This window comes from Onthophagus taurus, chromosome 10 (assembly GCF_036711975.1).
Source record: "Onthophagus taurus isolate NC chromosome 10, IU_Otau_3.0, whole genome shotgun sequence".
Taxonomy (NCBI): Eukaryota; Metazoa; Arthropoda; class Insecta; order Coleoptera; family Scarabaeidae; genus Onthophagus; species Onthophagus taurus.
This window is the reverse complement of record NC_091975.1, coordinates 6,987,732-7,012,536: the sequence shown is the minus strand read 5'-3', so window position 1 is coordinate 7,012,536 and position 24,805 is coordinate 6,987,732. Positions and strand designations below refer to the sequence as shown.

Below are 24,805 nucleotides of genomic sequence, written 5' to 3'. Positions count from 1 at the left end.
TATTTAAAGCCTGTTCGGCCGTTAGCGTTCATGAGTAATCCAGGGCACATGAATATGGACTAATAGTCCGGCATACGACCCAACATAATGAAGCCAAATGTCTAGATTCGGGGAGCCGGAAGCATGTGTATGAATAATTTCGTTGGCGGTGTCGTTATTGTGTTCCGGTTTGCTTCAACTTGATCGGTGACTAAGTGTTAAATTTATTATTAATTATTTGTTAGAAAATTTAAAATTTTAAGTTTTGGTGGAGGAGCCGGTTAATTAATCCAATAATACTAAAAGTCAGTATCGTTCTTATTCTCTTCAGTTGGAAAGATGTGGATTCGTATCCTCGAGGGGAATCGACCCCGAAACGAATTAATTACCATTTAAATTGAATTTGAGCAATTCTTTCTCAATGTTTGCAGCGCAATTCCAACATTTCAAGTCCGCCGGGGACACACGTCTTGACACGAACGAACCGAACGAACCAAACTCGGATTTCGCTCTCTTAACAAGCGTAATGAAGGCCAGGACGCCCGAAAATCCCTCAAGTGTTTCAAGGGGGCCCTTATACCAGAGTACATCTCGAAGGGATTGGAACATATACATAAAACACGTTGTTGCATTTGAATGTGTAAATAAACACATTTCGTGTGTTTTTATTTGAAACAATTTCAATGTTACGTAAGAGAATGGATGTTGTGAAATGGATTTCTCGGACATACCCTAAGGGGGGGAGGGGGGCGCAGTACATCCAACTTTACGCCAAATCCAATATACACACTCGCAAAAACCGAGCAAGGGTCGCCTCCCAACGAACTAATTTCCCACAGGAAAGGCTACCCCCTCAAGTTTCGAAACCGCCGATTGCAAATAGTTGAAATTTAGCGTTTTCCGAAGATTCAAGTTTTGGCTATGCGCCTCTAGCTTTATAAACTCTAAGAATTAATTTTAGCAACATTTATAACCTAATTAATAATTACTTAAGGAAAGTATTTATTTTTGGTTGGTTTGCGTTCTTTCCGGAGTTCAACTAACCTCTAACAGCATCAAAGGGGAAAGCTTGGTTAATGTAAAAGTTAGATTATTAAATCAAACTGTCTAAAAGCGAGTGGGATGTAAGCTTCTGTGTCCCCGTTAAAGGTGGAATTTGCTCTTGTCGTTTTAATCAATTAAAATTGTTTGAATATAAAATTATAATACCAAAATTATAACATTTTTTGTGCTTAATATAAAGAATAAACCCATAAATTTTAAAAATACATCCCGACAAAATAACAAAACGGGAAAAAAAGAATTCGCGAGAGACGAAAAGCGTATAGAGAAAAGCCCTATATGTACACGAGAGTATTTCTATTATTAAAACGAACGAAATTTGCATGAGATTCCAATTTTGCGCACAGATATTTATGGTGGTGCGATATTTCACGGGGCTGAGGGGGGCGCGTGGTTTTTCCCCCACCTTTTGATGCACGACTGACGACAGACACGACATTCATAACACATAAAAAAATATCGAAAAAAAAATAATCAATAAAAATTATTCATCGTAGCTCAAAAGAATACGGTAATGGAAAAGCTGGTAGAAAAGCGAAAAGTTAAATACAAGTAGACTGTATTCATCCTCGTCGCCGGAAGTCCGGCACTAAACAAAACGAACCCCTCATTTTCTATCCGTCCTTTACGGACCTTCAAGATGGGAGGAACCACTCTTCGCAGAGGCGAGAATATTTCCCTCAATCCAAAACGACAACGACAAGAACGAATGAAAGAGAGTCATCCTAGGCTATTTACGAAAAGTCTCTAGATACGGAGCCAACACAAGAATTAAATTAACTAGTTTATTTCGCGCGCCACGCGAAATCTCTTTCTATCTCACGGAGAGATTTAAATTTTGACAGACGTTGTACGTCAAAGAGAAGAAGTAACGCGAAGCTCGCGGTAACTTCACTTCTCTTCGCCGCGTACTTCCCTAACCGAATGTAACGTTCATTTTAAAATAATTACCTTAGAGACAAAACTTAAAAGCCTTTAAGGGGGTGCGTTAGTAAAGTTAAGTTTAATGAAAAATAATTTTCACACTGAATTAAAATGCCTACAACGAAAAAGTTTATGAAAAAGGTAAATATCGTTCATGACGTCACGCATAATAAGGATGGTACTTACCAAGTCTTCCTTCTGGTTGCGTAGTTTAGTGGCTCGTTGTATATCCCTCATCGTATAGTTGTTCTTCTGCAGTACATTTTGTAGGAATCCTCTCTGTTCGCTGGAATAAGCTACCTATTCGTATGTGTCTTCTTTCGATACACTCCTAGTTCCATACCCCATCTATCTTCCTAATGACCAGAATATCCAGGAAAGGCAACTATTTTGCAGATTCCGATTCCATGGTAACTCATGGAGTGTTGTGAATTTAGTTGGTCTAGGAACTCCTGGAGTCGCTATTTTCCATGCTGCAAAAATCACGATCCTCTTCAAACATTTCCATATAAAAATTGGCGATCATTGGTGATAGAGGTGATCTTCGTACTTTTCATAGAATTCTCCTTTCCAGTTAAATTATGCTAATCCTGAGACATATACCGTCAAACCCTCCGGGTGAGTTGCGAAGACCATCCTTGACTGGTACTTTGGTGAATAGAGATCTAACTTCATACTTCTGATTGATTCTACAAAATGATTAGAAATTGGTTAGAATTGTATTCATGAAAATGTTCTATATATCTTAATTAAACTAAGATTAGAACTAACACTAGAAACTTTCGGGTTTTAATAAAATGTTTGACGTTTCGGATGCCATGTTGCAACCTTCTTCAGAAACTGGTTCAAAGTGACGAGATCAAAAAATCGGTAACTATATATAAGTCGGAAAACTAATTAATAATCAGTTAACGCTAATTATAAGCTAATTAATAACTAATTGCGTCGCGTCCGGTGTGAGGCGGGAAGAGGTCTTCGTGTTCACCACCATCTTCCATGTTCTGCTAAGCTCCCAGCCATCCTCTGTGTTGACGTTATTTTTATGTCGGTGAATCTCTATGGCTTCTCTTGTCAGTCTTTGGTAGTATCTGTTGTCCCTAGCCAGCAACACATCGACTCCGCTGCAGCACGTAGAATTTTGATTAAGACAGAACAAGCACTGCTACGAGAAAGAATCCACAAGACCTTCAATGATCTACAAAAAATAAGTGAGAAGTTACTACGACTCCACCTCTCACTTTCCAATTGTATATCCGAAGAAGACTGGGACAAAGTGACTAACAATGGAGAAGGCTAATCGCGAATTTCAGAAGACCCGTGACACACACATCAAGAAGTTTGAATCTCTGGAACGCCGGTCGCAAAAGAAGAAAGGTAATAGTTTACCAGTAGAAACAATCGTCATTAACAGATCGAATGTCCCACTAACGAAAGACGAAACCTCTGTGCTTGCCAAAGGATTGAACTACGCAATCGCCCCGAAGAAGGTCCCAAAGGAGGAAATCATATGCGAAGTGGAAGCAGCTGTTCGAGAGATGCCTGCACTGAAAGCCGAAGAGATCCGACAAGAAGTTGCGAGAGTATTGAAGTCAGCAAAACCACCAAAATCCAACTTGACGGTTGGTGAAAAGAAGGCACTCCGATCTATAAAAGAAAAATCAGAAATCGCCGTGTTACCAGCAGACAAGGGGAATGCCACCGTTGTTATGGACAGGAAAGAATACGACGACAAAATGATGAAGCCACCTACAGGAAGATCAAGAAGGACCCCACAGACAAAATCGTTAGAAAAATGAAGGAACTGATAAAATCCACAGGAATTCCAGCAGAACAGCAGAAAGGTTTGTTTGTGCAGGCGCCGGTACCACCAAGAATCTACGGACTACCGAAGATTCACAAACCAGACGTCCCCCTCCGCCCTATCGTAAGCGCCATCAACTCCCCAACATACCAGCTCGCCCTTTACAGGTAACACGGAATCGTATGTCAGGGATTCTACACATTTTGTGGAATCGATAAAAGGTGTAAAGCTGGATGCTGGGGATATGTTGGTAAGTTTCGATGTGGAATCCCTTTTTACTAGGGTACCAGTTAAGGATGCTGTAGAGGGTCTTCGCCGAAAACTCATTCCGGAGGGTTTACCAGGATACGTGCCAGATCTGGTGGAGTATTGCTTATTGTCGACGTATTTCAGCTGGAAAGGAGAATTTTACGAGCAGTTCGAAGGGGCAGCCATGGGTTCTCCACTATCGCCAGTTATAGCTAATTTCTACATGGAATTATTCGAAGAGGACGCTTTGAAGAAGAGTCAGTGGAAACCAAAACTATGGCTCCGATATGTGGATGACACGTTTGTGATATGGCAACATGGTCAAAAACGGCTCCAAGAGTTCTTGTACTCTCAACATCCTATGATTAAGTTCACCATGGAAACAGAAACTGCCAAGAAGCTACCTTTCCGAGATGTGTTGGTCACCAGGACGACAAATGGAGATATAGAACTTGGTGTATACCGAAAGAAGACCCATACCAACAGGTATTTACAGGCATGTTCACATCATCATCCCCAACAGAAGAGGTCCGTGATCCGTACATTATTTCAGCGAGCAGCGAGACTATGTGAAGGAGAGAACTTGAAGAAGGAGCAACACGTTCTACGAGGCGTGCTGCAGAAGAATGGATACACTTCGAGGGACATCAACCAGGCCATCAAGCAGCGAAAGCAGAAAGAGGACACGGTAAGTACAAAACCACTTGGATTTATCTGTCTTCCCTATGTTTCAGGTGTAACGGAACGAATTGCTAGGCACCTCAAGAAGAACGACATCGTAGTGCGGTACGGCACGGTCAGCAAAATTAGCCAAGGACAAACTAACTCCATTAAAAGGAGCGGGAGTCTATCGACTATCGTGTAGTTGTGGGAAGGTTTATGTTGGCCAAACTGGACGCTACGTCGAGTGCCGCATCAAGGAGCATGAGAGGGATGTAAGGCTGAAGAAGATCCAGCAGTCGGCGGTTGCGGAACATTGCCATGCAGAGGGGCACCGAATAGACTTCGAACAAACAAAGGTGCTGGCTAGGGACAACAGATACTACCAAAGACTGACAAGAGAAGCCATAGAGATCCACCGACATAAAAATAACGTCAACAGAGAGGATGGCTGGGAGCTTAGCAGAACATGGAAGATGGTGGTGAACACGAAGACCTCTTCCCGCCTCACACCGGAACTGATTATTATTTAGTTTTCCGACTTATATATAGTTACCGATTTTTTGATCTCGTCACTTCGAACCAGTTTCTGAAGAAGGTTGAAAGACGCACGGCAAAACCCGAAAGTTTCTAGTTTTAGTTCTAATCTTAGTTTAATTCACACCGGCCGTGAAAGCCTTCGTACTTATGTTCTATATATCTTCTACATCGGTAGATATAGATCTACATAGATTAAAAAATATTGTTACACACGTATTAAAAAATGTAAAACAACGATAAATTGTATATATTGATTTTTTCGCACCACCCTCATACCAGAAGTAGTTGCTTAAATATTTATAAGGTAAGGCGGCCCGATTTCCCAACTAGATAATGCACACGAAAAGTTATAAATTATTAACAAGCAGATTTCTGAACTTAAAAGAATAGTAAGATTTGTCTTTGTAAATTAACCCCAAGACGAGACAATTTCTTCGGTCTGGTCACGTGCTTTCCTAATGGCTAAACGTTGAAACTTGGATCTTAACAATGTTCGGCGCCCGAAACTTAACCACGTTTGGATGTATTCAGGTCCCGGCAGGACGATAAACTCGATATTTAACGAACTATTCGGGCCGAAAAAGTGGCCGACGCGTTCTGTAGCGATAAAACGATCGTCGTTATAGCGGGATTATGCGGAATCTAAAAGGGAAATAGCTCCCGAAGAGAACGACGTCAATAAAACCTCCTACTTTAAGGGGCGTTATTTCCTCCAAATAGCGATTATCTCCTACCCCATCACGAGAAGTCTATAAAACAACGTAAAACTATAGTCGTTTTAGATATAAACCCCATTAAAGCAAATCGTTTAGAAAATTTTCAAAAGAAATTGGTGGTAAAGAAAATTTTCATATCAAAACGACCAAGTCTTAGAACGGTATCATTCAAGCGTCGGAAAAATCTGAAAGAAGTAAAACGTTAAAACGATTCTTAAAAGGCGAATACGCCATTTGCTGGCTATAATTTCGAATCGCGCGTGCTGCAAGAATTGAGAAGGAAAAAAAGGAAGTGAGGCGTTTCACTCCCTTCGGGGAGGGCTCAGTTTCTTCCTCGGCACTCGATAATTGAATCCTTTGGCCGCAACGGGATTTTCTTCCCTCCCGAGACGGTTCAGGTCCAGAGGCCGACTTCGAAAACGCTATTAGGGAAACTGCCAGAGGCGGACTTTGGATGATTGATTTCTGGGGTTAATTCCTAAGAGGAAAAAGCGAGAAATGTCGTTTTTTCTATTTTATTTTCTGGGATTGTCTCATTCTTAGTTAATTACATTATAACTGTATTTGTGATACCAAAACGATTTTGAAAGTAATAAAGTTCCGTCACAGTTAATAAACGGCCTTGTCAGTCACGTTGTCAAATTGGGGTCCTTTGTTTCGAGCGACGTCGACGCAATTTGGAATTGTTTGTCGCCATCCGGTCGTTGTATGTACAGTTACAAAATATAGAAGCATTGTTAATAGCTATCGCCATCGGTGTGAACATATAAAACTAGGATATATTTTTTAAATGTTCTATATTCGCCTCTCGAAATAAAACAAAAACTACAAGGATTATCGCAAAAAAGTGTTATTAAATTTAATGCATTTTACCGTTATATTTATAAGGCCCAACGAATGTAGATTATGCATTTGAAATGTTCTATGTATCGTGGGTATTGCAAATAAACGGCTTTTGTTCGGGTTCTATTTTATATTTTTAGCTTTGGTCATAACGTTTTTCGGTCGACATTTAGCGATCGTTTCCAAACAATGAACCGAAATTACTCGCGTTCGAATTACCTACTTTTTTTTTTCGATTTTTTATTTAGTTTTTGCTTGTCCATGTTTCGTCCATATTTCAGGACGCCTTCAGCGTCTACTCGTTTTATTTTGTTGCAAAAACCCGACGGAAAAGTTGTAAATTAAAATTTGATTCCGTGATCGCTTTTTCAATCGTAAATGTAAAAAATTTCATTACATCATAAAAAAGTTTATTGCTTATTACTAAAAATCAAACACCATTTCTATTCGATCTTTTTATATGCATTGAAAAAAAAATTTGTTCATAAAGCAATAAACGCAGAATATTCGAAGCTGAATTTATCAATTTCAATATCACAACAAGTAAAGATTTTTTATCTACGACTGGTTGTATAAGTCATCATTACCGCACTCATTTGAGTTACGTAATGAAGTTCATTACCGCACTGGTTTCATTACGTAACGCATTTTTAGCCTAATCAGAACAAACTTAATTTATTGAAACGAGCAACAATACAAAAGAAAAAGTGCTATCTACTTACAGAGAAACAATACTATTTATTATAAACATTAATTGTTATGTTTCTACATTTCGAAACACTTATTCCAGATGAGTAAACATAATAATAATAATTTATTGAGCCAAATTAGAAAAAACAAAATACAATAATATTAAACTTAAATTATAGCTCAAAGGGTGCAAGGGCAGAAAAGGCAAAACGTTTTACTTGATAGGAAAACGAGCACTGAAATTTTGACGATCTATGCAGCGGAACTGTAATACAAAATCCATGCCTAAGATTCAAATTGTGTACATCAGTTCTGAAGGTAATGTTGCGAGAAAGATAAGGAGGTTTACCAGAATAAATAATCCCATGAATAAAAGACAAGTAATGAAAAACAAATCTCTGTCGCATATTCAGCCAACCACAATTCTGAAGAGCTTGCGAGACGTGATCACCTCTCCTCAATTTATAAATAAAGCGAAGACACGAATTCTGCACGACCTGAATTCTTCGCAAACTCTCAAAAGATAGACATGGACCAAATGTGATCACCAAAAGTAAGCCTATCATCAATGACAACACCCAAACTCTTGACCGAGTCCACCACTCTTAATTTCTCCCCTAGCATACTAATGTTAATGTCATTTTTATTAACAGATAAATTACCCTTTTTAGTAAATAAGATGCATTGGGTCTTGTCAGGATTGATCACAAAAGCATGCCTTTGTATCTCCACACATAAGTGACCCAATTCCTCAGTAATTCTGACACATGCATGAGGCAACTCACCAGGTATGAGGTCGAAATAAAGCTGTGTATCATCCGCATATAAGTGATAGGAGCATAAGGTTAACTTTAAAAATAAATTGCTGGTGAATATACTAAATAAAAGTGGACCCAAAATAGAACCTTGCGGTACACCTGCTACAATTGTAGAAGGATCAGAACAAACGGATTTAACCTTCACCGATTGCATCCTGTTAGAAAGATAGCTCCGAAACAAGGAAACAGCACAATCAGAAACACCAATAAACCTCAGAATAGCCAACAAAAGATTCAAAATATCAAATGCCTTGCTGAAATCAAGAAGCACAAGTACAGTAGATCTTCCCCCATCCAGAGCTCTAAATACGTCATCTGTCAGATCAAGACATGTTGTTGAAACTGACAAATTCAAAATTATCAACAATCATTTCAAAATATTTTTATAAATGTCAAATAGACTTTTCTAAAGAAATTGATTTTTTAGTAATTTTTAGCAGTCGTAGATAAAATGCTGTATATCACACGTGGGCTAGAGCATAATTACAGTACTCGTGTCATTACACTCGACAATTCTTCACACTCGTACAGTAATTATGTTTCTAGCCCACTTGTAATATAAATAACTATTATATTATTAGTTCTTACGATGGATTGTTGGGGTGGTCATGTCCAGAAAGGGCATTCAGCTGATGATGGGCCATGGTCCATTCAATGTATATTTGAGAAGATTTCGACTGAAGGTAACAAAGGTGTGTGTGTATGGAGTGAGTGAGGACACCCAGCATATCTTGGAATAGTATCCGAATGAAAAAAAAGTAAAGTGAATGGAATTTTGGATGATTGAACTGATTGGCGGCAGAAGTTGTGTTTGATTATGATAATGAATAGTGCTAGATGTTGGTAGGTAGAGATGATGGGCGGTCTTGGAGGTCGTTGGGTGAAGAAGAAAAAAGCCGCACGCTGAGAGGTAGCTAGGTCATCATCTCAACAACATTAATATCATTATTATCCACCTCCAATCCTGAGAAATTAACTAACGAGACAATATCGATTACAACCTAACCCAACCTAACTATCTCTGACCAAAGATTCCTCCAAGCAGAAATGAACCTTTTGGTAACCTCCTCTAGCTCCATACCACCTTTGATGCAGAAAACGCTGTGAAAATGATCCCTCCACAATTTTCTAAGACTGGAAAATGGATCTAGTGGTTATAGTTTGTATTTGATGTAAATCTCTACCTACTGGTAGGTACCTGGTCTTTCATTAAGCTTGTTTCGACATTTGAGTCGCAGAGACATTCGCATCTCGCAGTTTTGAGTCAAAGCTTACTGTGTTACCTCATAAGACAGTAATTCTTCTCCTAACCACTTATTTATTCTATCACAATCGCTTTCGTTAATACACTGTTGGAAATAATTCACGAGCACACCCTATATAATCTGAACGCGTGAAGATAAATCCATAATATTTGCGGAGCACAAAGCTTTACTGTAGACGAGTTTATTCAGCGAGTTTCGAGTTGTTCCGTCGCTATGGAGTCCGAAGTGGATGGAAAATACCGGTCTTTTTAGTGTGGTGTGAGGGACCACATTGTTATCGTACTCTGTGCGCAATGTATGAGCGATCGCGTTACTTAAGCGAGTTTGGGCGAGGTATGTTTGTGGGTATGTACATTGAGGGTGTATCGTTCCGTGAAATTGCGCGTCGTCTCGAGCGGTCGTTATCGGCAGTGCAACGGGCATGGCGAGAATGGTCTGAGGTAGGACATAGGTACCTACAGCCGCGGCCGGGACGGCCCTGCGCGACCCCAGCACACGAGTATCGCACTCTTGTGCTCAGCGCTTTAGCGTCGTGTGCGTCCTCCTCAAGGCAACTTGGAGCTGTTTGGCCACCGGCAGGGGAAGGCTCACTCACTACGCGAACTGTATGGCAGCGTTTGGTAGATAGTGGACTGCGCGCGCGTCGTGCGATACAGCGGATTCCAGTAACACCCGAGCACCGCAGCATACGTCACGAGTGGGTCAACGCTAGGCATTAGTGGGTTGCCGAGTAGAGGGACATTTTGTTTTCCGACGAATCAAGATTCGAATTGAGCACCGGTGATGCGCGAATTTTAGTTCGTCGGAGACGTGGTGATCGTTTACTCGAGCAGTGCGTGCAAGAATGCCCTATCCACCGACAACCGAGCATTATGGTATGGGGTGCTATTACACATGGTGGACGTACATGTCTGCTGCGTGTATAGCAGACCATGACGGGTCAACGATACGTAGATGAGGTGCTACGGTCCGTTGTGGTTCCCTACGTTCGGCGGCGTCCAGGTCTCCTATACATGCACGACAACGTCCGAACGCACATCAGGCGTATTGTACAGACCTTTGTGGAAGAGCATCGTATACGAATGCTTCCTAGGTCAGCTCGTTTTCCGGATTTGAGTCCAATCGTACATGTTTGGGAAATGACTGGTCGGAGACTTCAACGTTATCCGGCTTCCCCGGCTAACGTTTTGGTGCTATGGAGGCGAGTTGAGGTGGAATACAGCGACTTATAGACTCCATGCCACGTCGTGTAGCGATGGTACGCGAAGCTCACGGGGGATACTCTCGCTATTGATGTTTCATCTCTCAGCAGAGTTGTGCCGCTCTCCATGTGAGAGTAAGTTACACTACTTTAGTACTACTTCCATACCAAATTTTATTCCGCTAGAGACACGCGTTCAGATTATACAGGGTGTGCTTGTGAATTATTTCCAACAGTGTATTATCCAATCTTATTTTAATGCGATTATTTTTAGTCAAAATCTCGATTACTAATAAATAGTAAACTTTAAATCTAAGTATGTCTTGTTTGACGTGGCAATTTATCATTAGCAAGTCGTAGATTATGGCCTAATGGCCAGACTGTTTATCATGTCGTGGATTCTCTCGGACATTGTTATAAAACGACGTAATTTAGTGTGTCCGTCTTCCAGGGGGTGGTAGATGACATTCAACACATGCAAATACCGATATCGACCACCACCCTCCCGGCTTCCGATTTCCCGTACTCTGCGGTTGATTAATGGCTGATAATTAGGGGATAAACTTAATCGGTCGAATACAAACAATGGGAGCGACACGCGACGTTGTTTTGACGTATTTTCCATCCCCCTCCATTAACGGACAAACACCCTGTCACATTCATCACGAATACAACTTAAAAAAAGTCTTTTGTTTGTTCGAGTCCTGACTTTAGTGTACATCTATTTATCTTAAATACTTGTTTAATTCGTTTCTTTGCAGTTTCTCTCAAGTGCATTCGTGTGTTTGTTTTTGCTGCGTTCGGTTTTCTCGACGGAAATGCACCCCCATTACTCCAAAATGCCATTTAATGATGATGTATGTGCGTTGGAACGTTGACTTCTAAAAGGGTGGAGGGGTTGTTGGTTTGGTTTTCTTAACGCGAACGAGTAAATTATTCACGGTGAAGGGCGAAAATGTACGGTCGTTTCGTCGACGAGACGGCAGTATTAATTTTCGGACGAAACCCCAGCGAAATGGCCCGAGTACAAACGTAATAATATACCTACAATCCGGCATTTCGGGGGGGTGGTCTGAATATATGAGGCAAGGGGTTGTTTCTCTCACACTTGGAGTAATAAATGCACCCCCTTCACGTTTCTACGCCCCAAGCGGCAACGCGCCGGAATTTTCGAACCGATATTTTAAACTTATACCCATGTAACTGTCCCGCATTCTGCTAGTTTCAGCTTTCGCAGCGAAAATTTGCGGCCTCAGCCTTAAACAGAACGATTTTACGACGGCGCACGTTACTTTTAAAAGCCTCGACCTGTTTGCCACTTACTTCTAACGTTTTATGGCTTTTCTAGTGGATGGAACAACTAAAACAATGCAGAAATGATATAATATTTTTTTTTAATTCAATTGCATAAAAGTTTTATATCACAAATTTTTGTTGTTTGCAAAAACTTTTAAATGGTTGTAAATAAACATCAGTGGTTTTAAAAAACATAGTTTTGCCCGAATGAATTAAAATATTCCGATGTTATATCCGAACGTATTTGTTTCGGGGGTATTTATTTCCCGTCAATTTCAGAACATACGTTCAGTCCAATTTTGTCGAACCGTGACACACCAAAAAAGGCTTCGACCTAACGGATAACGAAACAACACCGTTTATAAACTCTGTTAATATTTTTTTATTTTTTGTGATTTTTGCGTTTTGGGAACTCGACACGTTTTTAATTCGAACCGGAGACCTGGTTTAACTGGGTTTAGCTTGGCGACAATCGTGAAAATTTTAATACAAACACCAACGTCAACGTGTTTTTATATTGCGTCTGTTTTTGTTTAATTAATTTGTACGCGGACGTTTGTTCTAAATTATAAAATGAAATTGTCACCGATGAATAACAACAGAAAATATACAACGCAAGTTATTAATAACTAACATTATTAATATCACACATTAAAAAACATATTTTAAATTTTGATTAAAATAAAGTATCAGAGTAAGCTGAATTTGCTGATGTCTTACTTAAATATCTTACCTTAGGCAATAGGTACAACATTTCGATACACCATTTCTGCAACAAAAAGGTAATTTACATCCAGGAACACCACAACTTATATTAAACACAAACCTTCATTCCAACCACAGCAGAAATCCCCTCCAGCTTATATTTGGCACCTCCCAGGTCCATATTCTTCCTTTTTCTTTACTTTTTACTTGCATTAACATTCCTTTAACAAAAGAAAGCAAAAATAATCGAAATGTAACAACACTGACTGTTTGATATCAATTTATAATGTTATTAAAAATAAATATTTCATTGATATTAAGAAAGCATTTGAAAACTTTCCGTTCGACGCGAAAATGAAGTTCAATTTTTCAGTTCGGATTTTTTTAAGCTCCCAATATCCCGACGCAAATCCCGACGCGAACAATCCGTCGAATGGAAAAAGATACAACTCCCGATAAGTGAATTATAGGTTTCACGACTGAGGGAGAAAAAAATATTAACTCGTTTTTTTCCATCCGACAAAATTTTCAAATACTCAATCAAAATGGTAAAATATTAACCCCGAACGTGTCGACGACTGAATAATTAATCCTGTTTTATCTCTGGGTTCAGGCCGTTGAAATTCAAATTTAAATTCTCCGGTAAACCTAAACTTAAGTTCGTTACAAGAAAAAAAGGCAACCCTGTTCCTTTCTTGCGGAAATCGTCGTTCGACGAGTACGGATTTACGACGAACCCCTCAGGGAAGAAATACCCCCTCAGTTTACGACTCCCCGGGTCAACTCTTCGAGAGTTTTGGGGGCCCCGTATTCGAAGTGCATCTAAAATGACGTACTGTACGAGCAACAGATGCGCCGAACTGCCTGTAAAACTATAAATTTCACCGCTGGATTACGTGGACTGACTTTCAAAGTGCACTCGAAGGGATATATACGGGATTTTATTAAATTTGATGGAGCTTTTTATATTTTTCAACTCCGACTATAATATAGAACCAACTATATTGCAAGGGGCGACCTCTATCAACCACCAGAATAAATTTTAGACTAAAATTAGATCATTTTCTTTCAGGTATAGAGAATTATATTTGATTTTTCTTCCTCCTTGTTTTTAATTAATAAAATATCTAGATAGATGTTTCTACAACTAACACATACAATTTATACATCCAATTTATGACCCTGTAATGTAATAATAATTGTAGAAAATTGTTTAAAATAAAGTTCGATTTTAATTACTTATCTTACCTTATAAAATATTTAATTCGTTTCGCATTTATAACAGGACAGGGAGTCAGAAAATACACATATTTTGTAAAAAATAACTTCAACAATTCAAACGTAACCCAAACGTTTGACACTTCATTTTAATGACATAACCTTAAATGCCAAAAAATAAATTTTCATATTAAACTTTGTGAATATAAATACGAAATAAAAACAATAAAAACTTTAATTAGCTTTAAAACGAATTTAAACTATTAATAAATAAAAATAGAAGTAAAATTACATTGATTTTTTTTAGAAATCTTGTTTGTTTAAGGTTGGTAAATTAGAAAATAACGCAACCAAAATTGACTCAGTGTTAATAAGATTGCATAACATCTTTTTATTTTTATAGTAAACACTAAAATTAAAATTCAGTTATTCAATAAATATTTTTAAAATATATATAAGTTTCGAATAAGAAATGTAAGATCTTTATTTAAATGATTTTAATTAGAGTATAACAAATTAGCATTGATAAATTTTATTTCAAAGAATGCAACGAGTATATTAAAAAAGCAATTTTTTTGAGTATAATAAGTTTGTTGTTTACTTCTTAGTTAAAGTCTCGAATAGTTCTTTAAATAATAAAGCATTTTTCCCATTGGCTTCTTCATATCCGGGCATTTCTTTCATTTTATTGTACCACTTCATAACATTTGTGTATGGGCTTAAATCAAAACCAACTGCGTCATAGGTTGCTACGGTTGCGGCTAAGGTTAAATCAGCCACAGATAGCTCAGATCCGGCTGCGTAATCAGAATTTTGTAAGAATGTATCAAAGAATTTCATTGCTTCGGAGCATTTTGTTAATTTTGCAGGATCAAAAGATTGGCCAGCAAACATAACGGGGTAATAGTAGTCGCCAAAACGTTGATATAAAGTTCCTTGATCGAAATACATTCTTTGATCGATCAATGCACGCTTTTTGGGATCTTTAGGATAAAGAGAATCATTTTTCGCATACTGTTCGATTAAATAAGTCATAATGGCCCGGGATTCCCATAAACAAAAGCCGTTATCGTTTAAAGTAGGGATGGTGTGTTGAGGATTCATCTACAATAATTGATAATTAAAAAAATTATTTAAAAAAAAGTTGTTTTTATACCTGTATAAATTCCGGAGTAAGATGTTCTCCTTTCATAAGATCTGTATACTTTAAATTTAGATCTAAACCGATAGCTTTTGCTGTTAAAAGTACAGCTCTGCATGGCGAACTTCCTGGAACGTAGTAAAGATCGATTCCCATGGTTAGAGTATGACGAAGAGAATTTTACGTCTGATATTGTTGAAAACCGGCCGGCAACTGATCAAACTGAATCGCATTCCTTGGCACCAACCTGTTTACCACCACCACAGCTTTTACATGAAGCCGGTCGTAGCATTCTTTTCCAGATACAGTAAGTGCAATATAAACTTTACATGTTTTTAAAGAATTATTTGAAAAAACATGATAAGGACTTGCATAGAATTGATAAGAAATGTTGGTCTTTGCTTTTGAGATAAGAAAAAACAGATGAAAAATGTTTGAGTAAAATTAATGGGCGGGTTTTAATTTCGCAAAGTGTATTTCTGTTGTAAAATAAAAGATTAAACTGTAACTTCCTGCCTTTGAAAATGGTCAAGGTTAATTCTCACTCTACTATTACATGATTCATGTTAATCGGAATGAGGGACTTACAAGGAAAAGTGCATTATCATGTTTAGGCGGATGTTAAAAATCGCTTTTTCAACAAGTATATATAAAAACAAGGTTTATTAAATAAAATAAATTATTAAAAACACATTCTCAAACGATTTATTGCCTCGATTTCCAACAATTTTAAGTTCTGATTAGCAATAAAAAGTGAAATTCCAAAAGTTTCCAGTGAAAAGGAATTATTTGTAAAAATAATCTTATTAAACGTGGTTTTAAAATTTCCTAAAGCTTCTTGTGTAAGTGAATGACCTCCTTGTAAATATGAACACAAGGTTTTTTTTGTTCTTAGAACAAAATGAAATAATAATAACTTTTTACTTTATTTTTATTTAGTAGCTTGATTAAGAAATTTTTTGGTTCAAGGCTGAGTACAGAATCTGCGGTCTGTAACGTTATATGTATGTATGTACATGACTTTCTAATGAAGACTATGAAGCAATTTTTTTAGAGTAATCATGTCGAGGTGGTTTATTAAAACTTTGTAGAAACGGGATATTTCTAAAAAAAATATTAATAAACCTTTAATTTCTCTAAAACAAAGTATATACAGAGAATTATATAGAGATTTTCTATTAGTGCAAATGCAAACAATTTATTATTGTCGCTTAAATGTGGTTCTTGGAAAATTGTGCAATTTCTTGCCATGTTTAGCCTTGTAATGCGTAAGGAGTGTTGCCTAAAATCATAGTATTAAAATGATAATAAAATAAAGATAATAAATATATTGATATTTCCGTTTCAACTCTTTGGGATTGGAATACACAGCTTTACAACAACTAATAATAACTAATAACTTTATTAATTCTATCTTAAAAGACTTGATTTAGATATAACTTTAACGAAGATTTCCATATCCTTTAGATTTTATCATTTTTTGTAGATTTAAAAATGTTGATTGTGTTAAAAAATAGGCGATTCTAGCCTTTATTTAATCTCAACCTCATTATTTACCTCATATCAAGACATTAAGAGGATCAGAATTGCTATACATAACCTAAAACAAAAATTTAAGGTTAATCTTTAGATTTGGATCAAATCTTTCATCAATTAATCTAATAATTTAATTTAACACCACCTGAATTATTTGAATTAACCACCACTCCAATGCCCATGAGTTTAGATTTTATTTATTATTAGATTTATGTGATGACTTTCTTTTTTAAAACTTTCTTTGATTTCTATTCAAATTATGATTTTGATACAATTAGGCGATTCTAATCTTTATAAGTAACTTTATTTAATCTCAACCTCATTATTTATCTCATATCAAGACATTAAGAGGTTCAGATTTGCTATACATAACCTAAAACAAAAATTTAAGGTTAATTTTTAGATTTGGATCAAATCTTTCATCAATTAATCTAATAATTCAATTTAACACCACCTGAATTATTTTAACCATTTGAATTAACCACCACTCCAATGCCCATGAGTTTAGATTTTATCATTTTTTGTAGATTTAAAAATGTTGCTCGTGATGATTTTCTTGTTTAAAACTTTCTTTAATTTGTATTCATATTATGATTTTGATACAATTAGGCGATTCTAGCCTTTATAAGTAACTTTATTTAATCTCAACTTTGTTATTTATCTCGTATCAAGACATTAAAAGGATCAGAATTGCTATACATAACCTAAAACAAAAATTTAAGGTTAATCTTTAGATTCGGATCAAATCTTTCATCAATTAATCTAATAATTTAATTTAACACCACCTGAATTATTTCAACCATTTGAATTAACCACCACTCCAATGCCCATGAGTTTAGATTTTATCATTTTTTGGTAGATTTAAAAATGTTGCTCGTGATGATTTTCTTTTCTAAAAGTTTCTTTGATTTCTATTTAAATTATGATTTTGATACAATTAGGCGATTCTAGCCTTTATAAGCAACTTTATTTAATCTCAACCTCGTTATTTATCTCATATCATCAAGAGGATCAGAATTGCAACATAACCTAAAACACATATTTAAGGTTAATTTTCGGATTTGGATCAAATCTTTCATAAATTAATCTAATTAATAATTCAATTTAATAAAGTACAATTAGTTCAACCATCTGAATGAACTACCACCCCAATTTTAATGCTCGAATCCACAAAAATCAATCCTAACCTACAAAAAATAAATCAACAAAGTTAAAATTTATTACTTGATGCTTTTTAGATTAAAATTGTTCTCACATAAAAGTTGAAGTAGAAATAAGTTCAAGTTCAGTAAATAAATACTGCGACAAGATGTAAATATCCTCCAAAGTGGATTTGGTGAAGTTTTCTTGCTGTTCAGAATTGAGCAAATTCTGTTGGAGATGCTGAGTTGTTCTTGCGTATAATTTATAAAAAGAAAACCACTCGATTTAATAAAAGATATATTTAATTAATAATAATTCAATTAATATAATGAAACGTTCTTAAATTCCTTCTAAAATAAACAAACGTTTTTTTTAGGGCAGTCGATTTCTTTTTAACATAATCAAAATATACAATAAAAATATCTATTATTAATTAAGAAGATGAGAGAAAATAAAAAGTTTGTACCCCAATACAAGTTACTGTATTTTTAGTTATTGTTATACTTCACCAAAATTCGTGTGGCCGGTACTCTGAGCGTGTGACTGTGCTTCGACCTGCCCGTTTAAAAAAATATTACAAACGTTACATTTTAATCTAAACTTATTTACATCAGTGAATTGCCTACTGGATTTAGCCTCTTTTGCCAATAATTCAGCCTCTTCTAAAAGTTTAACATCTTGTGAAGGAAATATTGTTTTGATTGGACCACCCTAAAATGATATTTTATTATATCATCTAATAATAAGGATAAATTATGTTACATCTGTTGGTTCTAAATATAAAGGGTCATAATGAATCCCATCGAATAGCAAGAAGACACGATTTCCATAATTTTTATCTTCACCAAATCTGTTGATTATTGCATTTATTGTATCAACTACAGCAATTTCAATTCCATAATAACTTGATAAGATTGCTAGTTCAATCGCTCCACCCCAAGATTTTTCATCCAAAATCCATTTGCAATATTCCGCAGGAGGTTTACCTAAAATAGCCTCTGTAAATTCATCACTCTCTCTTTCCACGGTTTCTGCAATTAATTCTCTCATCCAAGGAGCAACACTTCCGGTTTCATCAACTTTCCCATTCAACACAAAGTGAATGCTTGTAAAAAGACATGAATTATCAGCAGGTACAACATACTTCATTAACAACCCGGGACAAGTTGAGTTTGATTGTAAGGCAAATTGTTCATCAGCTTCGTTTTTTAATGATGAGGCACTAGTATTCGATGTGATATTCCCGATTTTTTCTTCTAAAATTAATGTGTCACCCGATGTTATCCCTTTTTCTTTCAAACTAGTCTTTGCATCACCTGATAAATCGAGAACTTTTGGTGGAAATCCAGATAAAACACATAATCGATTCTCAGGGATGTTCCCTATTTTTGCTAAAACTGTTTTCAAGTCCGCAATTGTACTATCTGGTGTTAAACTTCTTACTACCTCTTGTCCGACTTTTGTTTTTATTTTTAGGGCGAAAGTAGTCATCGTTCGTTTAATAATTTCACCCCTGAAAAGTAAAAAAACAATTTGATGTATAGAATTTTTGGTTTCCACAATCAAAACTTTTTTTTTAAATTTGTTTATACATCTTTTTGGAATTAATTTAAGGACATGTACCTGTTGCAAAACGGTCTAAACCATGCCATTATTTTTTTAAATACAGTGAGAGTGAAAACAGAAATTCAATTAACTGTCCAATTTATTAATTTTGACAATAATTGCATAACAAAATTCTATTGTTTTTATTTTAATTATTTTTGTAGATATAATACAACCTTACCCTTTATAAATATGAAAGGTTTTTTCCTCGAAAAAAGGAATTTAAATTAATTTGTACGTAAACAAAAATTTATACACAATTTGTAATACTACATAAGGAGTTTGACAGGAAACGTTAACCTAAATTTATTTGACAAGCAGGGGGAGAAATCGTCAACGACGAAATATCACTAATATATTTTATTTAAATTAAAGAAAATGTTACTTTAAAATGGAATTTTTCAATTTTTAGCGATTTTTTATAATTAAAACATTTTAATACAATTTTAATACAGTTTTAAATCATACCGACTTTAAGTTAGTTACAAATCGATTACAGTTTTCTTTTCTACTAACTTCGCTCTATTTACACATTTATTTAATTTTGATTGTTTATTTCAATTATTTATTTCCAATTATTATGATACCATAACTAGGGTAAACGTTTTTATTAAATTATCTCTAATTTCCCCCAAGATTTTCCAAATTTTATTTTTACAGGGAAAGGAATCGATAAATTTACAGCATTTTCCATACTTTTCCTAATAATTTTTGCTGTTACTGCTAAATACTTTTTTGGAATTTCATATAATAACTCATCGTGGATTGCGAAGAAGCGAAAGGCGCCGCAAAAATGGAGAAAAAATTAAATTAATTACCAAACCAGAGCTCAAACTTTGATAAAACAACTACAAGAACTTTAAGAGCAACGGGATCAACCTCATTTGTAGTTGAACACTTTCAAATTTTTACAAAAACAAGAATAAGCTGCTTTACTAAGAAGAATTGAATCATTAATCGAAAATGTTACACGACAAATGGAAAGAGAAAGGGAGTTGCAACAAAAACAGTGTATTAACTTAAAATTAGCTTAACTTTTAACGGCAGGGTTGATTTTATTATTATTAAGGGAAATATTACTTTAAATGGCATTTTTCAATTTTTAGCGATTTTTAACAATTAAGGGTGGAATTCCAGCTGTCAAAACTCGTGACAAGTAATGCAAATTGCCTATTCAAATGGATAAGGCGCAAATCGGTATAATGTTATGTTGGATGCATAACTACAATAATCCCACATAAATAAAGACTATTTTATGTTGAATGTTGGAGAGAGTAAACGATCGGTGGTATCATATACCCCGTATACGACCAATACGGCATACAATGTAATATTCATCATAGGGTAAAATTTAATCCCGCCATCTACTTCAGAATCGGTGAACTTTTGAAAGTAACTAAATCAATTTATCTACACTAAAAACCCTAAATTTGTTGTCAACTCAAACTTCGGTGATTTTGTTGAAAATCAATTTATTTATGTTGTTCCTCACAGTATATGTATTATTATACCCATACTGAACGATTGAATTCATCTAAATTCATAATTAAAGATTTAATTTGGAGTAATATCAATTGAAAGTTTGTAACTAAAAAGTAAACTTTTTACGTACTTTCCTATTTTACAAAACAAATAATGCAAATTACGCTAATTAAAATTAGTATATAGAAGAGAAATCATCATTTAATTTTCAAAGTTAATTTTCAATTCAATTTTAATACAGTTTTAAATCACACCGACTTTAAGTTAGTTACAAATCGATAACCGCTTTTTTTTTACTGACTTCGCTCAATTTATTCATTTATTTATTTAATTTTGATTAGTTATTTCCAATTATTTTTATAAATATTAATAATTAAAATAAATAAATAAAATGTTTAGGTTAAAGTCCTTTTATTTGTTTTAGGTTGGTATGAAATTGACAATTGACAACCTCCATCACAAACAACTAATTTGAGGTTATATTGGAATTCGCTTTGACATATTAAGTTGTAGGTGCGTTTTGAAATATAAAATAAGCTGTTTTAAGCCCCACGGTGAAATAAGCGATTTTGTACGATTTCAGTGAATAAACACCAACAAAATGCCGCGAATTATGATTAAAGGGGGTGTTTGGAGAAACACCGAGGTAAGTACACTTTTAAAGCATTCATTAAATCAATTTTTCTTAAAAATAATCGTTATAGGATGAGATATTAAAAGCGGCTGTAATGAAATATGGTAAAAACCAATGGTCGAGAATAGCATCGCTTTTACATAGAAAATCGGCTAAACAATGCAAAGCGCGTTGGTTTGAATGGTTAGATCCGAGTATTAAAAAAACGGAATGGTCTCGAGAAGAAGACGAAAAGCTTCTTCATTTAGCGAAATTAATGCCTACTCAATGGAGAACCATCGCCCCGATAATCGGGAGAACAGCCGCTCAATGTTTAGAAAGATACGAATATTTATTGGATCAGGCCCAAAAGAAAGAAGAAGGAGAAGATGCCGCCGATGACCCCAGAAAATTGAAACCAGGCGAAATTGATCCTAACCCCGAAACAAAACCAGCTCGACCTGATCCCAAAGACATGGACGAAGACGAATTGGAGATGCTATCTGAAGCTAGAGCTAGATTAGCAAATACCCAAGGTAAAAAGGCGAAAAGAAAAGCACGCGAAAAGCAATTAGAAGAAGCTCGACGACTTGCAGCTTTACAAAAACGTCGAGAACTTCGCGCCGCGGGTATTGAAGTTTCATCGAGGCGTAAGAAAAAGCGTGGTGTTGATTACAACGCGGAAATTCCGTTTGCAAAAAAACCAGCTTTGGGTTTTTATGATACCTCTAAAGAAATTATCGACCCCATGGCTCCAGATTTCTCGAAAATGCGCCAACAAAACCTCGATGGGGAATTAAGAAGCGAACAAGAAGAACGCGAGAGACGCAAAGACAAACAAAAATTAAAACAAATGAAAGAAAACGATATCCCTTTGGCAATGTTAAATAATCAAGAACCAGCAAAGAAGCGTTCAAAATTAGTATTACCCGAACCGCAAATTTCCGATCAAGAATTACAACAAGTTGTTAAATTAGGTAAAGCAAGTGAAGTCGCTCGAGAAGCTGCCGCTGAAAGCGGCGTTGAAACAACCGATACTTTATTAGCGGACTATTCAATTACCCCTCAAGTCGCCGCCACTCCAAGAACTCCAGCCCCACAAACAGATCGAATTCTACAAGAAGCTCAAAATGTAATGGCGCTAACCCACGTTGACACCCCGTTAAAAGGTGGTTTAAACACACCATTACATAATTCAGATTTTAGCGGGGTTTTACCACAAAGCCAAGTTGCCGCGACGCCAAACACAGTTTTAGCGACCCCTTTTCGATCCGCACGAAACGATGGCGGGTCGAATACACCCGGAAGTATCGGGTTTTTGACCCCAAAAAGTGGAGCGATCGTTCCCGTTGCACAACAACAGGGTGATTTTACCCCAACTACAGTACGCGATAAATTAAACATAAATCCCGAAGATAACTTAGAAGTTGGTTCAACTCCCGCGCAACATCGTAATTACCAAGTTTCCATCAAAGAACAATTAAAATTGGGGTTGAGCACCCTTCCAGCGCCGAAAAATGATTACGAAATCGTCGTTTCCGAACGCGACGATGAAGAAACTCCAGAAACGGCGAAAACTCACCAAATTGAAGATCAGGCCGATGTCGATGCGCGCCGGGAGGAAGAAATTAGGGAAAAAGCGGCTAAAGAATTAGCTTTAAGGAGTCAAGTGATTCAAAGAGATTTTCCAAGACCTCAAGAACCCAATTTAGCGGTTCTGAGACCACCGGGTGATAGTTATTCATTAACAGATATGCAAAAAGCTGAAGAATTAATTAAAAAAGAAATGGTAAGAATTTATTTAATTCATCAATGTATCTAAATTCATTTATGTTTGAAAAATAAAACTGTATTTAATACTCCAATATATTATTTATGTATTTATAATAATATATTGGAGTATTAAATACAGTTTTATTTTTCAAACATAAAAAACCAATATGGATGAAAACCCCTTTACATATTAAATTCATTTATATTAATTTAATAGGTAACAATGTTGATCTATGATGGAATTAAAAATCCTCTACAATCAATAGGAAAGCGTCAAACGATATCTCAAGCTCAACAACTGTCATATTTAGAACAAAATCCGCATGATAATATAACCGAAAATGAATTAGAAGTGGCGAAAACGTTATTAAAAAAAGAAATGGATGTTGTTAAACATGGCATGAATCATGGTGATTTATCCATGGATGCTTATACTCAAGTTTGGGAGGAATGTTTAAGTCAGGTTTTGTTTTTACCCAATCAAAATAGATACACAAGAGCGAATTTAGCCAGCAAAAAAGATCGACTGGAATCTTTGGAAAAACGTTTAGAACAAAACCGATTACACATGTCAAAAGAAGCGAAACGCGCCGCAAAAATGGAGAAAAAATTAAGGATTTTAACCGGCGGTTACCAAACTAGAGCGCAAACTTTAATAAAACAATTACAAGAACTTTACGAGCAACGAGATCAAGCTCATTTGGAATTAAACACTTTCAAATTTTTACAAGAACAAGAAAAAGCCGCTTTACCAAGAAGGATTCAATCGTTAACCGAAGATGTTACGCGACAAATGGAAAGAGAAAGGGAGTTGCAACAAAAATATGGACTGTTGCAAGATCAAATAAGGGAATTGCAAGAATATGAAATGCAAATTGTTCAAGAACAGAAACAACAGATGGAAGAGAACATTTCGGTTGTACAAAAACCAGTTGATTTTCAGGATGAAATTGAAAATCAGGATGATGGGGAGGAGAACACTGAAGATAGAGGAGATGAAATTGTGGATGAAGTAGAATAAGATTTTTTTTGTAGAGATTTCATTGTATGATACATTATTTGACAAAAATAAAAAAAATTAGAGCTAAATTAAATTATTTGAAACAGCTTGACTAACAAAAGATGACGCTAATAATGTGTTAATTAATTAATTAATTATCGTACCCCGCGTCATCATTGCAAGTATGCAACCAATATCACAGTATAGGTATTGAAATACGCGATTTGCATATTTGGTAGCATACGTCGGGTACGATAATTAATGAACACACTGTATATACTATCTCTATTAGATATTATTATTAATAATATCATATTATATAATTATTTTAATATTAAATAATTATTCGTGAGACGATCTTTTTTATAAAAAACGATCGAATAATTATTTAATGTTATACAGGGTGTACAAAAATGTATGGAATAATGGTTTTACAGCCTAAACTTAAATTAAAAAAAGTTGTAAATAAAAGTTACTTGAAACTATTTTCCGCATATCTTGGCATAGAAATGAATTGATTTTTAAATGGACCATCCTGTATATTT

At 35.7% G+C, this 24,805-nt stretch overlaps 3 protein-coding genes and 1 long non-coding RNA gene across 8 annotated transcripts in view; 1 reads left to right on the top strand and 3 right to left on the bottom strand.

The window, feature by feature from the left end:
* LOC111420463 (uncharacterized) overlaps positions 1 to 12,967 on the bottom strand; it is a 37,490-nt gene extending 24,523 nt beyond the window's left edge. Inside the window, exons 1-3 of one of the 2 annotated variants that reach the window (XR_002707089.2) lie at positions 12,871 to 12,967; positions 12,778 to 12,813; positions 2,152 to 2,654 (exon numbers count right to left, since the gene is read on the bottom strand). This is a non-coding gene — a long non-coding RNA (uncharacterized lncRNA). Of the gene's footprint in view, positions 1 to 2,151; positions 2,655 to 12,777; positions 12,843 to 12,870 lie in introns of those variants that run through there. The other variant, XR_011641626.1, reaches the window with a different exon arrangement.
* Positions 12,968 to 14,433: 1,466 nt separating this feature from the next.
* Positions 14,434 to 15,438, bottom strand: LOC111420448 (glutathione S-transferase 1-like). Its single transcript, XM_023053431.2, has 2 exons — positions 15,124 to 15,438; positions 14,434 to 15,071 (listed from the first exon to the last, which is right to left on the bottom strand). Exons 1-2 carry the CDS (start codon positions 15,262 to 15,264, stop codon positions 14,565 to 14,567), a joined length of 648 nt encoding a protein of 215 aa, XP_022909199.1. The 5' UTR covers positions 15,265 to 15,438; the 3' UTR covers positions 14,434 to 14,564.
* Positions 15,439 to 18,071: 2,633 nt separating this feature from the next.
* Positions 18,072 to 19,702, bottom strand: LOC111420457 (Yod1 deubiquitinase). 3 transcript variants are annotated; one of them, XM_023053443.2, is made up of 4 exons: positions 19,411 to 19,516; positions 18,550 to 19,300; positions 18,397 to 18,498; positions 18,072 to 18,342 (listed from the first exon to the last, which is right to left on the bottom strand). In XM_023053443.2, exons 1-4 carry the CDS (start codon positions 19,437 to 19,439, stop codon positions 18,286 to 18,288), a joined length of 939 nt encoding a protein of 312 aa, XP_022909211.1. In that variant the 5' UTR covers positions 19,440 to 19,516; the 3' UTR covers positions 18,072 to 18,285. The 3 variants fall into 3 exon arrangements, with proteins under 3 accessions (XP_022909211.1, XP_022909210.1, XP_022909209.1); XM_023053442.2 differs by lacking the exon at positions 19,411 to 19,516 and adding an exon at positions 19,574 to 19,702 and having other exon boundaries at positions 18,072 to 18,498; XM_023053441.2 differs by having other exon boundaries at positions 18,072 to 18,498.
* Positions 19,703 to 21,315: 1,613 nt separating this feature from the next.
* On the top strand, positions 21,316 to 24,354 carry LOC111420440 (cell division cycle protein 21). Of its 2 annotated transcripts, XM_023053421.2 has the most exons (4): positions 21,316 to 21,387; positions 21,458 to 21,520; positions 21,579 to 23,276; positions 23,478 to 24,354. In XM_023053421.2, exons 2-4 carry the CDS (start codon positions 21,476 to 21,478, stop codon positions 24,279 to 24,281), a joined length of 2,547 nt encoding a protein of 848 aa, XP_022909189.2. In that variant the 5' UTR covers positions 21,316 to 21,387; positions 21,458 to 21,475; the 3' UTR covers positions 24,282 to 24,354. The 2 variants fall into 2 exon arrangements, with proteins under 2 accessions (XP_022909189.2, XP_071055318.1); XM_071199217.1 differs by having other exon boundaries at positions 21,318 to 21,520.
* The last annotated feature ends 451 nt before the right edge of the window (positions 24,355 to 24,805 follow it).